At 46.2% G+C, this 23,346-nt stretch overlaps 2 protein-coding genes across 2 annotated transcripts in view; one reads left to right on the forward strand and one right to left on the reverse strand.

Moving 5' to 3' along the window:
* LOC135809286 (cullin-5-like) overlaps positions 1-13,353 on the reverse strand; it is a 21,572-nt gene extending 8,219 nt beyond the window's left edge. Inside the window, exons 1-12 of the mRNA XM_065322609.1 lie at positions 12,935-13,353; positions 11,880-11,979; positions 9,919-10,146; positions 9,151-9,292; positions 7,540-7,682; positions 6,980-7,060; positions 5,357-5,450; positions 5,045-5,175; positions 3,150-3,257; positions 1,729-1,814; positions 948-1,077; positions 54-97 (exon numbers count right to left, since the gene is read on the reverse strand). Coding sequence (XP_065178681.1) covers positions 54-97; positions 948-1,077; positions 1,729-1,814; positions 3,150-3,257; positions 5,045-5,175; positions 5,357-5,450; positions 6,980-7,060; positions 7,540-7,682; positions 9,151-9,292; positions 9,919-10,146; positions 11,880-11,979; positions 12,935-13,053 — 1,406 coding nt within the window. The 5' untranslated portion in view covers positions 13,054-13,353. The remainder of the gene's footprint in view (positions 1-53; positions 98-947; positions 1,078-1,728; positions 1,815-3,149; positions 3,258-5,044; positions 5,176-5,356; positions 5,451-6,979; positions 7,061-7,539; positions 7,683-9,150; positions 9,293-9,918; positions 10,147-11,879; positions 11,980-12,934) is intronic.
* A 440-nt stretch (positions 13,354-13,793) lies between these two features.
* Positions 13,794-20,875, forward strand: LOC135809287 (golgin subfamily A member 7B-like). The gene is made up of 5 exons (XM_065322610.1): positions 13,794-14,005; positions 14,090-14,197; positions 14,381-14,548; positions 16,525-16,626; positions 19,849-20,875. The coding sequence occupies exons 1-5, from the start codon at positions 14,000-14,002 to the stop codon at positions 19,873-19,875; spliced, it is 411 nt and encodes a 136-aa protein (XP_065178682.1). The 5' UTR covers positions 13,794-13,999; the 3' UTR covers positions 19,876-20,875.
* Positions 20,876-23,346: the final 2,471 nt, after the last annotated feature.

A 23,346-nucleotide genomic window follows, 5' to 3' on the forward strand; every position in this document is an offset into this window, starting at 1 on the left:
CACACACGTGCACGCACGCACAGAAACACTCTTTTAAAAACAGTCATTCTTACCTCATAAAAACATCTCCGTTCTGTACATACTTGAGCAACAGGACCTACTCACAGAACAAACAAAGAAGAGGAAAACAACACATGAAACAATTGACGCTATCAAGCAAGCTACAAGTACAAACATATTATTATTTAATAAAATAAAACTTCCAGGTCAACATTTGAATAGTACACACATTCAGATCACCCCATCAAATGAAGAGTTGATTGCAAATTCATAGACTGCATTCGTTTCGTCTACTTGGTAGAGAAGGGTAGAACGGATTCTGGAAAAAATAGAAGACGGCAGATGGGAGTGCATGGACGCAGATCAACTGCGAACAAAATCACGGTCTGCGTGAGACTCGGCTAGAGGCCGAGTTTTCCGTATACGTAGGACCGCCACCACCCTCAAGGGTCAACTGCAAACAGTCTGGCTATTCGGCCTTGCCTAAGCTGAGAATTCATGGGTACAATGTGGCACCCCAGTGAGGTCTATCTACGGTAGAAAGGTTATATTATATCGAGAATTTGAGAATCAAACACATGAACCCACTCCTCGTGCTGGAGGCTCTTTCCAAATCAAAGTACGCCTTACAGCTTCGCTTTCCACACCACTCAAAATTGGTGCGGTAAAAATCTGTGTTTGCCGGACCCTGTACCAAGCGGCATGCTGTATTGACCGGACAAACGTTCAAGCACCAAAGTGCTGTGGATCAAAACTTGTATCCCTGGATCAAGTGGAATCCTGTCATGTCAGGACAGTTTCCGCTGAACCAAGGGTGTCCGGTTAGAGCAGGGTTATACTGTACAGGCAAAACACAATGCAGGTTAGTTGGTAGCCCTTAGCCTGGTGCCACTCACCACCCGCACGTGCCACTCACAGTCTCGAGGTGAACAGACAACAACACATACCACGTCTTTGAGACGGTCATCAATTTCATCTGACGTTAGCTTGCGGCTGAGAGGTGTTTTCCGCAACAACTGGTCGCAATAGTTGGCAAGCAATTCCGGACAGCGAGACTCCGGCGGTGATCTTGATCCTCTGTACAACAACAGCCATCACGCAGAAATGCACACAGACATGTTGAACAGAGACTGAGTACAAACTCACAACTCCCTGACCTGCATGGCGGCACACCGGATATGATCAACCAGTCCAAAGAAAGGCGTCATCAAGACTCACTCCTCTGAGCTGCAGTTTTTTGCCACACACAATAATTATCCCAGGGATCCGTCATAGATATCGGAGCGCGCGTGTGCGTGCGTGCACATGTGTGTGTGTGTGTGTGTGTGTGTGTGCGCGCGCGCGCGTGTGTGTGTGCGTGCGCGCATGTGTGTGCGTGTGTGTGTGTGTGGAGGGGGTAGTAACAATGACTGCGTGACATCTGGAGCAAGGAGGATCGGGTTTAAGTGACCGAACCATGCATCACAAACACCTTATGAACCAAGCAACCACCATGATGAGAAAGGAAGAATTAGGACATTCCAATGCAACACGAGTTGCCTATGACCAGTGCTGTCAAAATTAATAGTTTTCACGTTTCACCTAAAATCGGACAACATTTCGAGATATCAAGTAAATGGACCACTGTTCCCTCGTGTGATAAGAATCACAACATAACACTGATGTGTGGCATTGCTGCGTGGACCAGGATTGTCACAATGGCTACGAATGACACTACAAGCCGCTTACATTGCACCACGTTTTGCACCAGCATCGCCCGTATTCGTTAGGTCCATACGGAACACCGACGTGTCGTTAACAAGACGTCGAAACGCCTGCACAGAAAAAAGAAAGAAAAAAAAGAAAGAAAACGAGCATGGCCCACGTGGGTTAAGCTCCCAATCCAACACTCAGTCATTGCAATATGTAGTTAGTAGTTACCCGTGATGGCGCGTATGAAAGCCGGGCGCATTCCTTCAGAAGCCGATACTAGGGCTAGAGTTTCCAAATCAGGTTTGTATTCAAAACAGGTTTCTGTATAAGACAGGCTTTTTATACAAGACTGTAGGGTACATACTGTCGCGAACGCGATCAGATTTATAATTACGGAAATATTTTTTTTTAAACCTGACATAAATTTTACCGCTAGAGCTTTCTGACCTTGCCTTTTCCAGTCCATATTCTGAATGTAGGCATGCGCAGCATGGCACGCGCGCATAATAGGCATGCGCGATCTTTAGCCGTATCGATTTGGCCCGCATACTCCAAATGAGCCTTCTCTTTCAGAGCACAAACATTCGACCCCGTGTCACTCGTGTTGTGTGAAGTAAGGAAATTAGTGGCATGAGTTTTACCAGGGTAGTCGGTGCTACTACTTCGAAGCACTAATCACACTGGTGACACATATGGCAAAAAGATCATTTTAGGAACTACAAGCAGACTTTGCCTCAGCATACATTCCAGCCCGTACAGAACGACTGCCTGACTACTAATATGGCCTCCCTGTGTACCCTGGGGCGATCACTGAAGAACAGTTTCCACTGCAATGCTGTGGAACATGATGCAGCAGTTGGACAAGAATGAATATGTGCTTCTACACGTATAATATGTGTGTATGTGTGTGTGTGTGTGTGTGTGTGTGTGTGTGTGTGTGTGTGTGTGTGTGTGTGTGTGTGTGTGCGTGTCGGTGTGTGTGTGTGTGTGTGTGTGTGTGTGTGTGCGTGTGCGCGTGTGCGTGCGTGTGTGTGGGTGCACACCCAGTGCATTTGAAGATTTGCGTGCTTCTCTTGCGACGGGCGTGTACATGGTACATACATGGTGTGTATGTGTGTGTGTGTGCGTGTGTGTGTGTGTGTGTGTGTGTGTGTGTGTGTGCGCCGCAACCGCTGTGTGCTATCGCGCCAAGGCATGAAACGTCACAAGTGCAGCCGTGGCTCGGCCAGAGCAACCAACACAGACCGTAGCTCCTTCTGCATCGTTTGCAATTGCGGTCGGCGTTTCAGTAGACCAAAGGACCTATCCCGTCATCGCCCCTACTGTTCCGAACCTGCTTAACCCCCCATGGGGTCCGCATAGCCAGAATATGGCAGCGCGTCCAAGGTCCAAGGTGTGTGTGTGTGTGTGTGTGTGTGTGTATGTGCATGCGTGTGTGCGTGTGCACTCTTACCAACCTTGTCACGGATCGTTAGAAATCTGGCATCAGCATCAAAGGCTTCTTCAATCAGATGTGTATACTGTTTGAAGAGACTCAGCAGCTTCTCCACGTACTTTTCAGGATCCTTCAAGGAAAGAAAGAGAGAGAGAGAGAGAGAGAGAGAGAGAGAGAGAGAGAGAGAGAGAGAGAGAGAGAGAGAGAGAGAGAGACGGACAGAGATCAGGAGAGAGACACTGAAGTGCTCTTTTCAGTTCCTCAATGTTTCACATCACAGCATCCGTAATTAGAAGAAATGGTCAGTTTGTCTCATACAAGCACCTGACAGTAGTCCAAACTGGCCACTACCATACTGCATGGGTATGTTGTCAAATCTGCACTTAAATAAAATCCAAATTTTCGGGCCAGGCCCATTTTAAGGAATAAAAATCAAGAACAACGACTATGGTTATTACATCTGACAAAAACGATGAGACAGATAGCACCAAGAGGAAACAAAGGATAGCGCGAACAAAAAATCAGCAGCAGCAGCAGAAGCAGTAAAAAACACACGTAGCAGGCTAGAACGTCACAATCACCCAAACCAAGCAGTAGCATCACACCACTCCCAGGAAAGAGTAAGCATGTGTGTACTGTTACAAAAAGCACCCACTGAACATATCAGTGACAAATAACGCCTAAGTACCTAAACATCGCCCAACAAACACCAGCCATTGTCCATATATATTAGGTAGAATAGAGAGAACAAACGCCTAAAAGGAGTGAAGTGATGATTCTCACGCACACAGAAAACATGAGTAATCCTACAGCAACGCAATAGAGATGCATGTGTGAAGAGGCAAGATATACACTGTGACAACAACAGACGACCGACCAAACTTACAATATCTGAATGTCCTGCCCAACAGCCTAAAGCGTGCATGTGCTCCGCCTTCTGCTGCTACAGGTATCACCATAGGATGTGTCATGTTGCTACAATTGTATGTGCGTGAGAAACCAGCACTTCACTCTTTTTTTCACTGTTTGTTCTCGCTAATCTTCCTCTAAAGTGGCGCACCTGGCAACTTGCAGTACGTGGACTGAACGTAAATGTATGTGCATAGTGAACCGTTAATGCAGGTACAGTCAACTTCGATAATAACGACTGTGGATATAACGACAACTCGCGAATAACGACAGAATTTCCATGCCCGGAGCAAAGTCCCGTCTGACTGTATACATTAAATTTTACCTTCGGATATAACGACTATCTGAATATCGACAATTCGCGAATAGCGACATGATTTTAGTGCCCCGAGAGTCTAGCATCCTAACGGATACGGAAGTACATGCAACTACATTCACACAAGTGCACAACGGCGGGAAACTTTGTTTCGTTGTATCTATGACTTTCATGGAAATTGGGCCAATCATCCGACATCAGCTGTCTGATGATTGGCTGCTCACTTGCCATGTAACCCCGAGCAACAACAATACAAAGTTTCCCGCCGTTGCGTACTTTTGTCGCAGGCTCCTCTTCGTGGGATTAAGCACTGTCGCAAGTCAACGGAAACTCCGCTTTGTAGCTAGATTCAGGTCCTGAACTTTTTTTGATACTATTTTCCTCTTCAGTATGGCCATGCCACTTATAATGTTCCAGCTTGGGGTTAGAAAGATCAGGAGAGAGAGTAAGCTTTTCGACCAGGTTTTACATGATCTGGACAGGTTTTACACCTCACAGCGCACTTAGCACTTAGTTAGCACTAGTTGGTTAGTTAGCAGCATCCAAAATCCAGAATTATGAATTCAAGGAGGTGAAATTCAGCCCAAACCAGACTTTCACAACTCCAATGTCCATCTTCCTTTCTGAACGGACTGTAGGTGAATATCAGGGCATCAGGGCATTCAGTGCAGCTAAATGGTAATACAACTTACTGAGACAATTGTACCGGCATGACGCTTCATGTCCTGCAGGCCACAATCAAAGATGTAGTTCTCTAAAAGGCGAAGAATTCCCTGGACGCCCTGCGACGAGAGGTCCAAAAGACGGAACATCCGATTCAGGTCTGCAATAGGGCACAGTGGCAGAGCAGAGAACAGTAAAAAATAGATGTGCAATGATGTACAAGAGAGCGCATTCACTGACCACGCTAATGCGCACCATGGCAACACATCAACGCAAACAGAGCCACGGCAAAGCAAAGATTCACGCCGCACACCTAACGTAACTAATTAACAGCTACTCACGGACGACATCCGAATTACCCAGCGTCACCGGGAACTCAGCCTCGATGAACTCCCGCACACGGTCCACCAAACAGCTCACAAGACAGTGACGTAGCTGTAAGGAAAGTAAACACCAGCACAAACAGAAATCAATCCGACATTCAAACCATGGGGAAGTCCCATCCAAACACTCATGTTCTTCTCTTTGGATACAGGGCGACGAGAGGTGAAGATTGCAGACAACCGGAGTGAAATTGGACAATGGGAGGGCACCGGGATGTGGGAGATACGATTTTTCTTTAATCGTAAACACCCACTGGGATTGCTATCTTTATTTCGATGACATATATCACGAGTACATAACCCCCAGAGTGTGCAACTCCCACATACCCTGCTGTCCCGACAGAATTTCAAGTTGACGTCATTAATTATGATGCAATGCTCCTTGCACCAGTGATTTACAACATGTGTACGGGTGCCAACGCATCACACGTTTTTCCTTGCAATAATTTGTACAGGATCAGATAGGCTTTGGTTCATCACAGGCTCCGGATTCGTCTGATAATCCGTGTACAGTGCGCATTGCATCATAAAAATGACGTCAACTTGAAATTCTGTCAGGACAGCACCCATAGTCGAGTTGCACACTCTGGGGGGTTATGTACTCTTGCGTATATTATACACACTCGGAGGGAGTTGTGGTTGCTCGTGAGAGTGCTCAATACACCAAGGTGCAGAGCCTAGTACACACATTATACACATGTAGTTTTACTCAATCTCCTGACAGCTAGCTGTTCTCCACCTCATCAGGTCTCCTCACTTTTATATATTTTATACGTAGTTTTAGGTGGTCTAGCGGGTGACATCTGGACTGTATTTCTCCTGAACACCAATACACGTGATACACACAGAAGAAGCAGAGTGCAGTAGGTGCGGCAGACCTGTTGGTAACATGTTGTCCTTTTCTCTTCGAAACTGAGATCTAAATGCTACCCTGTGGGTATAGGCACAGGTACTCGTAACTCGGAGGCCTTAACTAGACAGGCACGAGATGACAACACAAAGTGGACAGTTTCGCAAACGACACAGCACCCACGCACCAGCCATCGCTAGACAAAGTGCACCCACGTATGCGCCCGGACCCAGAGCATCATGCATAGGCTATTTAAGACGCTGTGAAAGCAATACATTGTACTGTACTCGCGCGATTAGTGCCCCTGTGCCCCTGGGGCACTATTATTTCAATGTCCATCACAGATGGGGCGCTATTCAGGAGAGGGCACTCTTTTTTTCAATGCTGGCACATTTACGTCATTGAGCATAAAAACAAAGAGGGCAAAGAAAACACAGAGCCTAAAGTGTACTGTAAACTATCATGACTCAACAGAAAGGGCAACAAGAACTGCGATTTTGATCCTGAAACCACCATTTCAATGGCATGGACAAGAACATTACCAAAAGAACACCAAACTAAGCACATGCGCGTGGTTATAAGACCGAGGGGGGGGGGGGGAGGGGCACAATTCAAGAGAGGGCTTTATTTTTTCACTGGCTCTTAGAGACTGGGGCAGTATTCGAGATCGGGCACTATTCAAGAGAGGGCTCTAATCGCGCGAGTACGGTGTACATGTTCAGCTAACAAACCCTGTCAGTAGAGTTGCTGGTGCTTCTCGTTTCCAGGTAGCGAAGTCCACGGGCCATCTCTTCTTCAAACTTCTCAGTAGCCTGTGTCAAACGTGCAGTGAAAACAATCATCAGAGAAGCGCAGCATGTCAGAGAAGCGCAGCATGTCAGGTGGATTTTGCCCCACCAATCGTGAGTCAGGCACACAACAATGTGTTCCATCAAGGCAAAGTTGAGATGAGTTGCTGAAGACCTAAACCAACCAATGCATAGTCTGACCCAATCAGCAGCTTAACCAGCCAGTGCATTGTCCGACCCAATCAGCAGCTTAACCAGCCAATGCACTGTCCGACCCAATCAGCAGCTTACGCGCTGAGGCCGTGCAGGCTACTGTTCTGCCCTCTATGCCGACTGGAGTCACCCCCGACACTAGAGATTTGATAAGCATACACATGCAGCAGTATGAAAGAGACTTGGAAGTGCAGCTGCTGCAATACAAGTTAGGACTGGATGCTAGCAGCACACACCGGCCCCTCTGCCAGCACAGCGAACACGTGCTCGCCCACCTAACGCACACTTACATAGACAAGGTAACTGTAGATGCCATTGGCAACTTCAAAGTCCTGGGCCCGGTGCTCATAGTAGGAACGCGTCTCGTTGATGTATGTGTCCTCAAAGTGGCTGATGTAGACACTTAGCGTGCCAGAATCGTCAGTCATCAGCACTGGAGATACCATAACAGGTGTGCAAACATTAGCAAAAACAACAGATATCAGTACTGCAGATACAACAGGTGCAACCATCAGCAAAGACAAGCACTTGGAAGAGCACAAATGAAGCACAGATACTATCTTTTTACTGTAAACACTGTTTCGAATACAGCCAAGTGTACTGCGAGAACGCCCCCCCCCCCCCCCACCCTGATTTTACCGTCAGGGAAAGGAAAATCGTTTGGCAGAGTGCAACTAAGTTTGTAACATGTGATAACCTTAGTGTGCTTGTAGACAGTAGGTCACGCTTAGCATGTTGTGTGGAGCTCGCACCTGCTCAAAGGTAAACTGGGACCGGATTGACTGCACAAGGTGCAATATGTGTACAAGATACGTGCGATACGAACTACGGAAACAAACCACCACAACACATCCACGAAAGTAACGTTACGAGGTGGTGGGGCGCTAACCCAGTACTTTACGGTACATACATTCACATCACACACACACACACACACACACACACACACACACACACACACACACACACACACACACACACACAGCCTGAGAGGAAGATAGATAGAAAATGGAAGGCCACAGAGGATCGCTGAACAAACACTAGCTACGAACTGAGGTGCTGTCGAGGTGTTTGTCGCGCTGGAAACGGAGCGTCTCTGCAAGTTTGTATCCCTGGTAATGTTTGTACCTGGAGAGCATTAAAACGGTGCTCTTTAGGCACAATCTTCCTCAGCCTACTCAAGCTCAACTAATGAGAGGTGAATTCCCCGAAACACTGCGTATTGAGCAGGGAGTGGTGCTTTCTTGCAGGTTTGTCGAGTGGACGTCCGGCAATCTTCTCGTCTGCTCCAGACGGCAGTCATGAGTCAGTCAAGTGTCAGTCAGTCGGCAGGAAGCGCGAGCTCCCACGTTTGGAGCAGCCAGCTTCTTCTGTACTTGCTACAAAGGCATGGAAATGCATTCAAATGGCACCAATCAGTTTGGGGAAAAATGCACCATGAAGACGAGTATGCAGATCTCAAAAACAAATCTAGGAACGCAAGGGTGTAAGGGGCCGTCCGGGGTTACCAATAGTTTTTGCAAAACGAAAAGCTTTAGTATTTTTCAGCACCCACCCACCCACCTACCTTTTCTGCAGGTAAAACGAATTCCAATAAAATATTGATGTCAATTTTCGACACCCAGAAGTAACTGGGCATTCTCCATCTGCATTCAATAATTATTTTCAAAACGAAACTCCTTCAAACCCACCCACCCCCAAACGAAAACTTTTCGTTTTGAAAATACTATTGGTAACCTTGGACCAGGCAGCACTGATTACATTCGACAGAAAAGAGCGCAGTGTAAGGAACAAGCGTACTCAACAGCACACAAAAGACACATGCGCTATCAGCCAATACCAACAGAGAAACACACACACACACACACTGCAACATCGTAAGCCCGAAGAAAAAAACTTACCAAACGATTCGCGTACAGCGATGACAAGAGATCCTTCGATCACTTCGCCACCTCTCTCAAGAGTAATCAACTTCATGGCACTGGAGAGCAACCGGGAACAAACTGACTTGAACACTCCCACATTCCAGGCGAACAACATCTTCTGTAATCACAAAGAAATAGGAGCATACACACACACACACACACACACACACACACACACACACACACACACACACACACACACACGTGCACACACACACACACACACATACACACATATATACACACGCACACATATATACACACGCACACACACATGTACACACACACACACGGGCACACACACACATGCGCACACATACATACACACACGCACACACTCGCGCGCGCGCACACACACACACACACACACACACACACACACACACGCAAACATGCAAACATGCACAAATATACACTGACTGAACTGTAAATACCAATGGTCAGACAACCAATGTTGTGAATGGCTAGAAAAACGGCCCCGGGGCAGCCCATAAAATAGAGCACAAGTAGCAAAGCAAACATGTACAGTATGTGCTCAATTGTCAGCTGCAATCGATTATAAGTCATTCATAAGGTTAACGGAAAGTTGCAAACGGGAAAAGTCTGAAGAAAAAATTGACTGCTACGACCAGGACTCGAACCAGGGACCAGTGATGCTCTACCACTACACTAAGCTGTGGTGTACTAGTAGTCGTCAATACGCAGTCATTGAGATCTTGAGAGTAACAACAGAGTGATGCGTACCCTCTGCAGGAGCAGTGTTTTATCGTTCTGAGGTGCTGCTGCCGCGTGCACCGGCACCGGCGCCTGGGAGTTGTTGCGGACCAGGATGTGGCCAGTGTCCTTGTGGTGGAGAGCGGGCTCGATCGGTCGGAATGGCTGCGGCAGGTAGAATGACTGCGCGCGGTAGCGCTCCCATTCCCTTCTGTACACCTTGAGCAATGCCGTCTCCTCCATTTCATTTTGCAGTCGCTGAGAGAAAGCAGGTCAAACAGGCGACAGCAAAGGACACAGTGGAATAGGGCAAATAGAACCGATAAACTCTGACTCCAAAAAAGAGGCAGTACATTCAATTACATGCACATACATACCTGCCAAGCTTTGCAAATGTGACATCAGGACAAAGACATACATACCTAGGTATGAAAATGTGTACAAATGTAGCTGTGAGGTATACGACAAATGCACTTTCGGGTGCCTATTACCACCCCTATTACCACCCCTATTACCACCCTCGATATCGGGGCGGTCCCGGCCAAACCGGGACGGTTGCCTGGTATGCACACATAATCCTAGTAGTATTATTCTACCACTACAAAGTACACTCCAATTATTGCATGAAGATAGTTGGTGGAAGCTGAGTGCTGGTCACAGGCAACACGGATGCTGCAAAGGGGATTTCGGCTTTTTGGCCTCTGGTTGGTGGATCTGATCTATCCTCCCCCGCCGTTTAGGAGCCGCATCTGACATCTGATCATGGGGTGGTGGTGTCCCACGGAAGCGGAAGGGTGGGTCTTGACCCGCCCTGTACACGAACCCGTAATATCTTCTTTTTTCTCTATTTTATATTTAGTACCGGTCATCTAGTGGATGTATCCTCTCGTCCACTCTATGACTGGGATAACCACATGTTTGCCACATACAGAAGGAGAGATAGAGACGGCTTCTTGACTTAACATCTAACATTACAATCATATACATGCCTGAGTAAGCGTCAACTCTACAAAATCAACAGCCACACAACACACATTTCAAATTAGGCTAGGTCATGATCCAGCCGCAGCACGCCAAGAAGTTGCAACTACAGTCGTTGCCAAAGAAATCCAACCCACGTGCCGAAAGCAGCGCCAAGGCTCATGCAACCCTCGGATCAGTTTTTGGAACATGCATGATGTAATTGAACTGGAAACGCGGCACTACTTTTGACTCGCTGGTCGGATTTCTTTGGCCACGACTGTACTAGTAGGCAAGTACATGTACTGTAAAAGCCATATATATAACAAAGTGCTAATTCTAACAAGTTGACGAGGAGAAATCTGTCGTTAAAGTAGAAATCGTTATACAGAAATCGATACATATTATTGTTCTATTGAGGGTTGAGAATGAGTGAGAATCGTTACCTTTGGTACACGTAAACCGGTCAATTTGGGGTAATCGTTATATATGCGCCTCGTTAGAATAATGGCTTTTACAGTAAGGCAAAGACAGGAGAAGAGTTCGCGCATTGGGACCAGCAGACCTGATGAGAACTGGCCACAAAAAGTGACTTTCAAAGGTGTCCACTGTGCCAAAGTCAAGACACGAGTACACGCAACAAGCATGTCACAGGCCTGGGAACAGGCCACTGTTCTAATAGATGATAATTATGCCAAATAACGTGCAACAAGACTTGCGAGGGCATTGCACACAGGTTGCATACAAACCATACTACATGTACAATGTGTGAGGTATACGGTAAGCCCTGAGCTCTGCACGAGCACACGTCACAGGTAACCGTACAACTTCGAACGTTGTATGCAACTACTCTGCCCTCCCAAGTCTAGTTGCACGTTACTCGGCATATCATCTATTCAGGTGCCACTTCGGATAGGCTCTATTAGAACAATGAATGCCTGTGGTGGTCCGATGCAGCAATGCAATACTGAGCACAAGTCTGCAATGCACTTGCTACACAGAGCAGAGGACATAGTCAGTACGCGGCTTACATTGACAACACCCAGTACATGCGCCTCGATCTCCTCCATTATGGCACGAAGCACACTCTCAGCACCATTCTCCTCCCAACTGATGACTTGGTGAACATCACTGTCGATAACCAAACGGAAAACGCAACGAAGAAAAACAATGTTAGCAAATGTCAGAAAGCAAACAAACAAAAACACCAAGCCTCGGATGTCAAAGAAGTATTTTTTCAGGCCATTCAACGAAAATGCAGTCAATCGTCACTAACAGAGGCCGTCGAGGGTTCGTAAAAGCACACTTGTCCGGGGTGAAGTCCGGGTACCGGGTACGTGGAGCTAGGTGTCAGGGTGTAGAATGTCTCAGTCAGTACTCTGTCAGTTTTGTGCCTAGTTGTTTCACTTTCTGACTGTATAGTATCTAGTTACAGTGGTGGACAGTTACTCTTAACTTGTATCCATATGTCCCTTTCCTTTTTAGGCCATCATTTTTTATATCTATGTTTCGCGTCGTCCGCACGCATACGTTTTGCCTTTTTTCGGAAAATAAAATAAAAAAATCGAACATGCACAGTGAGTGTACGATTGTGCGAATCATCAGTGTGGACTGGTTGCATACAGCGAAGCTGGGATTCAGAAATGGCCTCGAGGCCAGCGTTGGTAAATCGTTTGTTCGGCATCTGCGAGCAGTATTCTATGAGCTTACACCAGACCGCATCGATTGCCTCAAGCTGAGAGGATGCGTCGTTCCGGACCTCTTTGCACCGCTGCTGAAGTCTGAGTACAATAATCCAGCGAAGCATGGGCACCAACGGTTGCCTCCTCTGTCCAAAGTGAATATTTACTCATGCTGATAACCCAGATGTTGTGCTTGGATGTAGGATTTTTCTTTCGAATGTACATCATGCACGAGCTATTGTGCTATGTACAGTTCTAGCTATACACCTCTGATGAGCCTTTTTTATTATTTTGCAATTTTTTATTTCTTTCCACCTCTCGCATATGATTCTGGAAGTTGAGCTGACGCGAAACATAGATATAAAAAATGATGGCCTTACATAATAATAAAAGGGAGCCCTTACGAGAACAATCCTTGCCATTCATCCCTTGTTACTGCATGCTGCTCAAGAAGTTTTTGCACGATTAGCCTCCACTCTGGCCACCTCTCCTCGAAAGGAGCTGCCTTCTTCAGGAGAGACATGTTCCGCGTGGACAGAACGAAATACTTGTCTACGATAACGGTGATGTACGTAGAGTCTAGCAGTCTATTGTACTCTTGAACTCTTGAATAGTACTTATCAGCAGTAATACTACTATTGCCTAGCGTTGTACCAATGGTGATTGGCTGGGAAAAGGGACACACTCTCTCAAGACAACAATAGCTAGCTGAAATATACGGGACGGATGGAGAATCAGTTTGGTTCGTCTCAAGCTACTTCACAGTCGATCATGAATATAGCCTTATAGGGTTCTGGACAAAAATTGTTGCTGCTATGCTGCCAAAGATCAAGATTACAAGAAGTATTTTTGAAGTGGAGTGTTTATCTACTCACATAATAATGCATGGAGACATGTCATTGTAAGCTTGGTGGGTGACATGACTGACATCACAGATAAAACATCTTACACCTTTATGACATCATTCTAGTGGGACGTCACGTCACGTCACGTCACGTCGCCGCGCCGTTGCATGATTCCGGTCACCCTGGTTACACCCTGGATTGTCCAGAAATCGGCTCTGCGCCGAGAAAAAGTATCGTGTTGACCACAATCCAAGGTCTAAACCCCAAAATTATGAGTCCATGGTGATGAAATCATGGGAAATGACGCATTGTGAAGCTTCTTTTTTTTAGCTACTGTACTAGTCTGTAGCTGGACTCGGATCAGTCGAGATAAAGACTACTGTTGTTGAGTTGAGATTGAGAACGAACTCAAAATCATACTGTGAAGTGTGAGTGGATGCCTTGAAGGAACTCACTGAAGTGATACCAGATACATTTGGGGGGTGAATGGGTTTGGGGTTGTTTTCATTCTGTCATCGAGTTTTTCGAGAAAAGAGAGCTTGGTCAAAGTTGTCGGCTTGCCCGATCGTTGCAGTTATGACTATACCCTGTTCGTGCTTGGAGAGATCTGACTCAGTGTAAAGCATGGCGGTAAGTAGGGGAGTCACGCCGTTGAGTTCTCACAATGCCAATGGGTCCAATTCCAATCCAATCTCCGTCACTCCTTTCGTCCAGGCGAGAAGCGAAGTCCCCCAGCTTCCGCGGTACTTCATCCAGCGCGACTACTCCATGGGAACTGTTGTACAATTTGACAAGAATCCCCCACCCGAGCTATCTGGCAAGGTACGTATAATTGAAACAGTACACTCATGTAGCTTTATTTCCCATTGATTTACAATGTATTTCTGAAATGGACAGTCGGCCGGCTGACTGTTTGTCACAGTTTGACCGACTACATATGAATTAATCAAATAATTCTGTGGCACTTACATGTAGTTCTAAATATGTCGCCTGTTTTTGATGTAGGTGTCACAAGAGGCCCAACACGTACTTAGTGACACTGTGGAACATATCAACACGATCTTCGAGGAGGCTGAGGCACTGGATGGTGCTGCATATTTGGAAGGCTGTTTGGCTTGTCTCACGCTTTGTACCTACTATGTTTGGCCGTGTGTGCGAACGAAATATGAGAAGGTGAGTCGGCGAGGGCCCGTTCACACATGTTTTATGAGACGCAATAGATAGTATTGTCCAAGGAGGTTGCGATGTTCCGTTCGTCCTATATTCTCAATTGAGCATGTACATTCTTCCCCGAATCACGACGTGTTTGTACCCTACCTGACACCCCACCTATATGCACTTCTAAATACGAAATGGCATCGCTTTTGGAGCCCGTTCGAGAGCGCTTTGCCGTAGCGTTCACGGACCAAGACCGTTCAAGTCAGTCACCCTCGACAACATGTTCAGTTTACTGTAGCCCGGAGGTGGCAGCGGCAGTTAAAGGGGTGAGACGGTCGCGTGTGCTGCATGCATGTACAGTCAACTTCGCTAATAACGACTGCGGATATAACGACAATTCGCGAATAACGACAGAATGTCCATGCCCAGAGCAAAGTCCCATCCCACTGTAATACATATAATGAGACTTCGGGTATAACGACACTTCGCGAATAACGACACCTTTTTGGTGCCCCGCCGAGTGTCGTTATAAGCGAAGTTGACTGTACTTGATGTTGGGCTGCCACCACCGTGAGCTTATGGCACAGGTATGTACACAATTTGAGCAAAGTGTGGGTGCGTTGGAAGGAGTTTACCTGAAGACTGGCAGAAATAGAAAGCACAGTGAAACATTTCAGTACATGCACTGTACATGACTACAATGTACATGTATAATGCACCTCCAGAGGGCTTAAAGTCAGTACTTTATAAGAGTGTGCTATTGTTGCCCGATGATTGCGTAAGCATGAAACTCAGAGTAGCTGCATACTAGCCTTGCCCTTGATGTTCTGTATAAGTATGCCATAAAACTACATGTATACGCTATATCCGAGGTAAAGTGACTGGAATGGGTACCCAGAGTCCTCTACGAATACTTTAGACAATCTGATGCAAAGAGAAAGTGTGTTACAGTATATCCAGTATACGTTAATCGTTATTATACTGAGTCAAGGTTCACTGTTGAGTATAAGCTACAGTCGACCTACCCTTATAACGATAACCTCTATAACGATATTTTTCTGCCAAACCAAATCACTCCATTGACTTGTGTATACAATGCCTTACCTCTATAACAATATTGCTACAACGATATTACCCCTATAACAATATAAAATGGGCTGACCAATTGATATTTTCCATTTTATAACAATATCTAGCAGGGAATATGTAGAGCCCACTATCCAGGTAGGGCAAGCTTCACTTGATAAGTCGCTGGGACATGACGAAATGCAATGGGGGCACCAGTGGGCACCTTGCTGTGTACATAATGTGCATGTAAAATGATGTATGTCAGTTTTGTATGCTATGAAGAGTGTAAAAAATGAACGAAATCGGTGCATTATGACGTATGTGTATGAAATGAACCAGTTACCCCTATAACGATATTACCCTTATAGCAATATTTCTTGGTCTGACGCAAATATCGTTATAAGGATAGGTCGACTGTATCAGGTGCTGAGTTGAAAAGCAGGAAGACTTTCTCTGATTTCCTGCACTTGGCCTTGGCGTGGCAACTGAGACCAGAATAGATACACAATGGTGATTTCTGCCGCATCTTGCTGATTTGCATGACGCCGCAACACGCGAGCTCAGTCATGTCAGGGCAGCTTGGCTGGGTCAAGACCATTGTGGAAAACTATTATGAGTGTCACTCCAGTCACAGCCTCACAGTGGGCTAGCAGCCTTCCGATATTTGAACACATAACCATCTCCACGACCTAGCATTGCACAGTGCGATGTGAACCCGCAGAAAGTAAATCTCTGCCGCATTGTCTCTAGAGTTGGGAGCAACTTTCACTGGATGCATGTACTTAGTTATCCACTCTCAGTCTCTGAGTCTCTCTGTACTTGTTTGTATTGCACTAGCCAGGACCAGCGGTATGTGTCATTGTGATTAGAGCTGCATTTTTGCTGTTTTTCTTTTCTTTTTTTCTCTCTGTCTTGTTGTTCAGGCTATGCACAACCTAGCCGTGTATATCGAGAATCAAAACTCTACCGTTCTTCGGCAGCATGGCCTGCGGCTGGTGCACCCAATGGAGAGAGGCTTACGAGTTGTATCCTGCTGGTTGCTGGCCTGTGTGTCTTGGGTTGTGTGATGTCTAACAGTGGGTGTGTGTGTGTGAATCGAAGGAACTGTTGTAGTAATGGTCCCTTTCAGTGATCCAGGTTACAACCGGGGCCAGTCGGGGCTGCTTGAAAGACAGCTCGATGCACCTGAGTGCAGAACGGTATTATCATTCTCTGGAAATATTTGGTAGCATATATGTATAATGATAAATGTAGAAAAGAAAAATTGCCGCCACAGGTTACCTCCTTCTCCACATCACTAGCCATCCAGTCTTCGTGTGATCGCGAAATGGCAGCCTTGAAGGGTATGTTCCAGGAGACGTCTGGCGCGTGAGCATACTTTGTGCAGCCACCGGGAACAACAGCACTGTGGATCTTTAGCTCTGACATGACGTCCTTGGTGTCCTGCGATATGTGACATCTGAACGAATCCCACGCGAGCAGACGTTTGCGAATGACAAGGGACCAAGCACATGACGCAGGAAATCCTCAGTCAAGGCATGAGGTACAAGACAAACTTGACTTTGGCACTTTGGGTTCAACGAATACAGCCTACTGTCTCCTGAATTTGTTAATCTGAGTTGTCCAGGTTAGGCTATGAGAGTTGAGTGGTGTGTGCCTGAAAGTAATAGCTGCACATGTAAAGAGAAAGAGTTAATATTCCACTGTTGGAGAGTACTTTAGACACCCGACAGCCCTGCGACAGACGCCCAGCCACTCCGAATTGATTGAGTACTGCCCGCAAGTTTTCTCTTTGTCCTTGCTTGTGCCCGATTCTTTTTCTGACAGCTACAATGCACCATCCAGCATGGTATGCTACTGGTGCATCCTCCGGTGTATCATGTCGTTCTTGTCGTTCTTTTGTGATGATTTCCAGGGTAGGTATCCCTTAGCCTCTCCCAGCACTCTTCTTAGAATGAGAGTTATTTCAAGAATCAATCTCTAGTGAAAAACAGTCAAGTTTTTCTGCGCCCCCTTCATCCCCAGGAGTTTTAGTAGGAACTGAGCGGGGTTCTCAACCATTGTCTTTGCTTGGATTGTAGAAGCAATCGGGCCAGCTGAGAAGTGTTTTTTAAAAGTCTCCCTCTTCTCTCCCCCGCCCATCCATCAGCATCTGCTCGGTTTCCTCAGGTCAGCCATCTCTGTTCGCTAGTGATTTGCGCTCTTTGTTCTCGCTTCTCTTCTGCTCTCACCTCGCGTCGTGCTCCTTCTGTGCCACCTGCCTCGCTTCATACTCACATCTATCCCTATACACTCAAACACCTCTTATCCGGACGCCTCAGATACGGGCACGTCTCTCTACCGGGCACCTTCAGCTAGAGTTCCTATAGCACAAATGCGTCGAATTTGGGTTTTTTGAACTTTTTTCCGTATGTGGAAGTGCTTATGTTTCACTGCCAACCTATGTAATCCCCACATTTTTATCAATGGGTTCCTTCTGTATCCTCAACATGTGCCATACGTGCAAAATAAACTTCTTCAAAAAATGTTATCATACATGTACATGTACATGGTAGATGAGTTATTCTGAGATACGGGCAAATCTGAGATACGGGCAGTGCCCGGTCCCAAGGTGCCCGGATAAGAGACTTCCGAGTGTACTCCCTTCTCTCTCTCTCCCCTCTGTATGTCTGTCTTCCTGGGCTTGTTCTGGGTCATGATGGCTAACAACGACCCTTTCAAGGTAGATAGAATGGTGGAATGATGGATGATACACACACGCCGGCCGTATTTACCGAACAAAGCATGCTTGCCATTGCCAGTTTCTGTATTCTCTTCACCCAGGCCCGTCTGGGAAGTAACAACTGTTAAAAACTTGCTGCTTAGGTTCCACATCCCAACGCAATGAAACAGCAGCAAAAGCATTCATGTACGAGCGAGGTCAGCATTTTTTTTCCTTTCCTCTTGCGTAACCTCAATGCAATGAGACAGGCCTGCAGTAGCAAACAGGAGCAAAAGCATTTAATTCCCGTAGCTATGCAGAAGACGTTACTTCAGTAACGTCTGGCGCTAGCCAGGGTCCACACAGCTTTAATTTGGTGTTTGTTTGTGTGTTTGTTTGTTTGTGTCACGCCTGGCGCTATCCTGTATCTATCCCGTACCAGCAAAGACAGCTGGCCATAATATTTTTGTTTGTTTGTGCCATCGACATGCCTGGCGCTATCCCGTACCTGTCCCGTACCATCAAGAGTACGGTACCATCTAGAGAATGAGCATATATGCGAAGTGTATGGGGGGAATGCATTCAGTGCAGTAACATTACATTTTGTGTGGATTTGTGTGCGAGGCCGAGATCCCACTAGCAGGCTGGCTAGGCCGCCTGTCGACCAGCCCGGAAATCGCATGTAGGCCGATAGCATAATAATTATAACGTATATACAGTCATGTAGATGTATAGCAGGGAGTCATATTATGTAAACGACTCCCTGCTGTATGGGGAGATTTTCTGGAAAGAAATACGAAGTAGGGAGACGAGTAAATGCAATCAGAATGGATGTTAGTTGCCGTCAGTATAATAATAAGAAGAAGAAGAACGCCCGTGATCGGCAGAGTCAGCGCCGGTCCCAGGAAACGTCAGGACAGACATCCCGTCGACTCCAGAACGCCCGTCATCGGCAGAGTCAGCGCCGGTCCCATAGCTATGCAGAAGACGTTACTTGTACTTCAGTATCTCATTGAAACGTTTTTGCAAAACAATGATGTAGCTAATCAAAGGAAAAAGCATTTCCATCAGTTCTAACAACATGCACGATGAGCTAGGCAACAAAGCATAGCGCAGGGCCCTGAGCTTCCAAGCTCTCTCGTTAGAGGCCTTGAATTATTTTTGTCGAAATCCGTGGTTGACTATAAAAACCCTGCAATCGCCACGCAAAGTCGTCATTGGCTACCCCAGCCATGTGTTGCTTGGAATAAAACTAAAACTGCCGGGTTGGAAAGAGGGAATCAAAAAAAGCAAAAGCATTAAAAAAATATGTACGAGCTAGGTCAACAATTTTTTTCCTTTCCTCCTTCCCATTCACACTTCGCACCCGAATATCCGCAGCTTGAAATGCACTGCAGGTTGAAGGAGGTGAAAAAAATGAAATGCCAGAAAAATCCGATACCTCTGAATGATGATATGGTGAGATCTTCGGAGTACAGAGCAGATATGGATGTGTTTGTAGTTGTAGTTTGTTTGAGATTTCCTTGACCTGTCTATTCAATATCAGATTGAAGTTGTCCTACTACAAAGCTGAGAGTCTGTACATGAAGCAGCGGCTCATTTTCCTCCATCGGCCCCAGCAGTCGAGCAGGCAGCATCCGAACAAGTTGGTGGCCTTGATAACGGTTGCTGATTGATGTGCCACACTCTGCTAAGATGGACCAGCTCCCGTGAGTCATGTGTGCTTGTTCTTCCAGCAAGTATGCATGCATGTATGTGCACTGTCCCTGGCGTGCTGCACGTTATCCGCACTCAGGACACTAGTGCGTATGAGCTTCACTCCCCATTGCTGCTGCTGCTGCTGCTGCCGCCGCCTCGCTTTCACACTAGTACTAGATAAACCAGGGCCATCCCGTCCGAAAACCATAGTTCCATATTACCTGCCTTCACAAGAGACTATCATATTCACTTCTTCCGAGCATGCAATAGTACTGCATTTCTCTGCAACAGTCTCATCGTCGATATATTATGAGACTTAGCTAGCATGCATGCATGCATGGAACTAAGTTACTTGCATGTGCTGTGGTGGCGCTCATTGCAAAGTGCATCCTGAACGCCTCTTGATCATAATATAATCTGCCCCATTACATGTAGCGCGCGTACAGCAGGCTGGCGATGCTGCAAACTGTGCGTGCCTGTAGCTCGAAATCACTTTAGTTTAGTCTAGTCTCTGCTCTTTTTTAACCCTTTGTATTTTTTATGGCAGCTGACCCTAACCGGAGTGAGCTCCGTTCCCGTTGATCATCCTCACAATGCACTGTGATCGGTGGTCGAAGAAATTGTACAGTGAATACTTCTACTGACATTACTATACAACTCATGCCTCTCTCCCTTTTTCTGTTTTTTTTTTATCCATTTCCAGTTATTGTCAGTCTTTCGTTGTTCTCTCTATTGCTATTTTCCTCCCTGTTATGAAGTTTCTACTCGCCCGGTTTGTTTTCTATCTGCTTGTTGTACTCTTGTTTCTGTCTCCAACGGTGCCCTGTAAGACAGAATATCATGTCTTGGTTTGCTAAATCCAACTCCGCTTCTCATCTCTTGAAGGTGGCTGTGTGTGTGTGGTGTGTGTGTGTCCCATATGATGCAGTGGGGTTCAATTCCCGACGGTTATGGTCGCACACGTCTTTCTTCTCTTTCTCATTTTCCTAGCTCTTCTTTTCATTCTCCTGGGTGGTTACCAACAGCCAGTGTATGCCGGAGTATGTGGTGTGGTGGGTGGGTGTGTCGGAAAAGAAGAAAGAGTGAAAAAATGAAAAATTAATCGGTATTCACTGGCCAGAAAAAAGCCACTTCAATCAGCTGTGTGGTGGATACCAGGCTAAAATTAGTGGTGATCAATTTATCAGCCTTGGAAGCTGTTGAATGGTGTAATCCCAGCACTAGTTGCTATGTCTAACATAGCTGTTCACTATCATTGCTTCTGCGATGGGCAGGTCTGAGGGGTGTGTGTGGCCACGCAAGCGATGGCGGGATGTGGTTGTGGACGATTTCAACCACATTCATCCACCTGTCCCGGAGAGGGAATGGCTCGACACTGCACAGAACCGCTCGGTGTGGAGGGAGGTTATCCACCGTCGTCCTCAGCCTCGCGATGTCTCCGCCGAGCCAGAATATCGGTGTGCATGCGGGAAGACGTGTCACTGCCCGGCAATCTCAAACGCCACGAACCTTTCTGCCGGGTTTACCCCTAAATTAGTCTTTTCGCTATCAGTATCAATCATGCCTTCGGCAATGGGCAAGTTCAAGATGTGTGTGTGGGGGTATGTGGACACACGTGCCCATGATCAGCATATGTATTGGATGCACTTTAATACCCGTATTTTTGACGGCCGGCAGCTGTTTTTGCTGGCTGCGTGTACAATTCTGCTGGAACCGGATGATCAGATGGCAGGGCTTTTATGCAGTACCAAACATCATGTGGGGCCGCACACGACTACAAGTAGTATAAGCATGACTGTGTTTTTTTTCTTGTCTGTTCTTTTTCTAATTTCAAATGGTGAACGGTACTATTCGGCCAATAAAATGTAAAGAACTCTTCCTCTCCTCTCCTCCATGCGCTCTCACAGCCGACTCACTGCTACCCTCGGTAGCCATTACACACACCAACCAAGGAAGGGTTGCAGGTAGATACTGAAATTTCTCCTGACAGCTGTTTCGCCTTCATAAGGCTCATCAGAGAAGGTGATATTGAATACTGGATGATGATATCAGGTGGAGATGGTCAGATTTATACTACAAAACATGGGCGCAAGATTACGAGCAAAGTGTGAGAATGAGAAGTTACAATTCTCCAGCAACACAGTGCCAGGGGTTCCAAGAAAATGGCAGGTGAGAAATCCAATCACAAGCTGCTAACATTAATTTTTTTTTGTTCTTTTTCTGGCCGACAAGGCGACATTGGGTCGGCTATGGGAATGTGCAATAATAATTGACACGCGCTTGCTCTGCCGACAAGTACAGTAAATAGTGGATATAACGTGCCCCTTTGATTTTCGATAATTTATCACTATATCCGGTGCACTATAGCCATGATAGCCGATTTGCATGACACATAGCACATGACTGTGCATGAAATGATGCGTACATGCTGGAAAAAGCATGAACAGCAGCCACGTGTACATGTGGCTGCTTACAGCATACAGCCTTACAGGGAAGAATTTTCTCTCAATCACCATCACGTCTGCTGCCTGATGCATCCAGGCAACACTGGATCAGTTTGGAAGAAGTGAACTATATTGGAAGAACACTTGTTTTGTGATCATCACTCTTGATCAGTATATGCGATATTTTCCTGTGCATTTGATATGGTTTGCTTCCTGAAGCCCATCACAATAAGCGATATATCGGTATAGCCGATAATAGTGTGTATAGTGATATTTTAGCTGTATTTTTTGTGATTTGATTTTGATTTTGGCGAATTCTATCATTATAGCCGGTATATCGTTACACCCGGTCACTTTATAAACGATACTCACTGTACATCACAACAAGTGCTGTCATCTGTCGATCATGGTGTGCAGCATGCATGTGCATGGCACCAACAGTGTGCGCACGGCGTTTATGCCAAACGGAAAAAGTCTCGGTTTGTTACTTTGTTTCTGGTAAATCCGACAACCATAGTTATTATTTTTGGAACACTAAACAAAAACTTTTCTACATGACTATTGTGTGTGAGGTTTTCGAGCACACACAGGCATATGCTCTCTTTGGAACCATACTTTGAGTTAACCAAAACCAAAAAGCAAGGCAATAATTGAATTATTAACCGAAGCAATTATTAACCAAAAAGCAAGGCAATTATTATTTTTGTCACAAACATTTTTTGAAACGTGTAGCATCATGAGATTGCCACAATGACATTGACTGTGTGAGTCATGTGGCCAGGATCTGTGTGACTGGGGCCGGGGCCCGGCGCGGTAGTCGAAACATCGACTGTAAAAGGTCGGCGGGCCGTGCGCCGCCCCTTGCTTTTGGCCTTTACCATGCATGGGTTGGCCACGAGGGC

This window comes from Sycon ciliatum, chromosome 2 (genome assembly GCF_964019385.1).
Source record: "Sycon ciliatum chromosome 2, ocSycCili1.1, whole genome shotgun sequence".
NCBI lineage: Eukaryota > Metazoa > Porifera > Calcarea > Leucosolenida > Sycettidae > Sycon > Sycon ciliatum.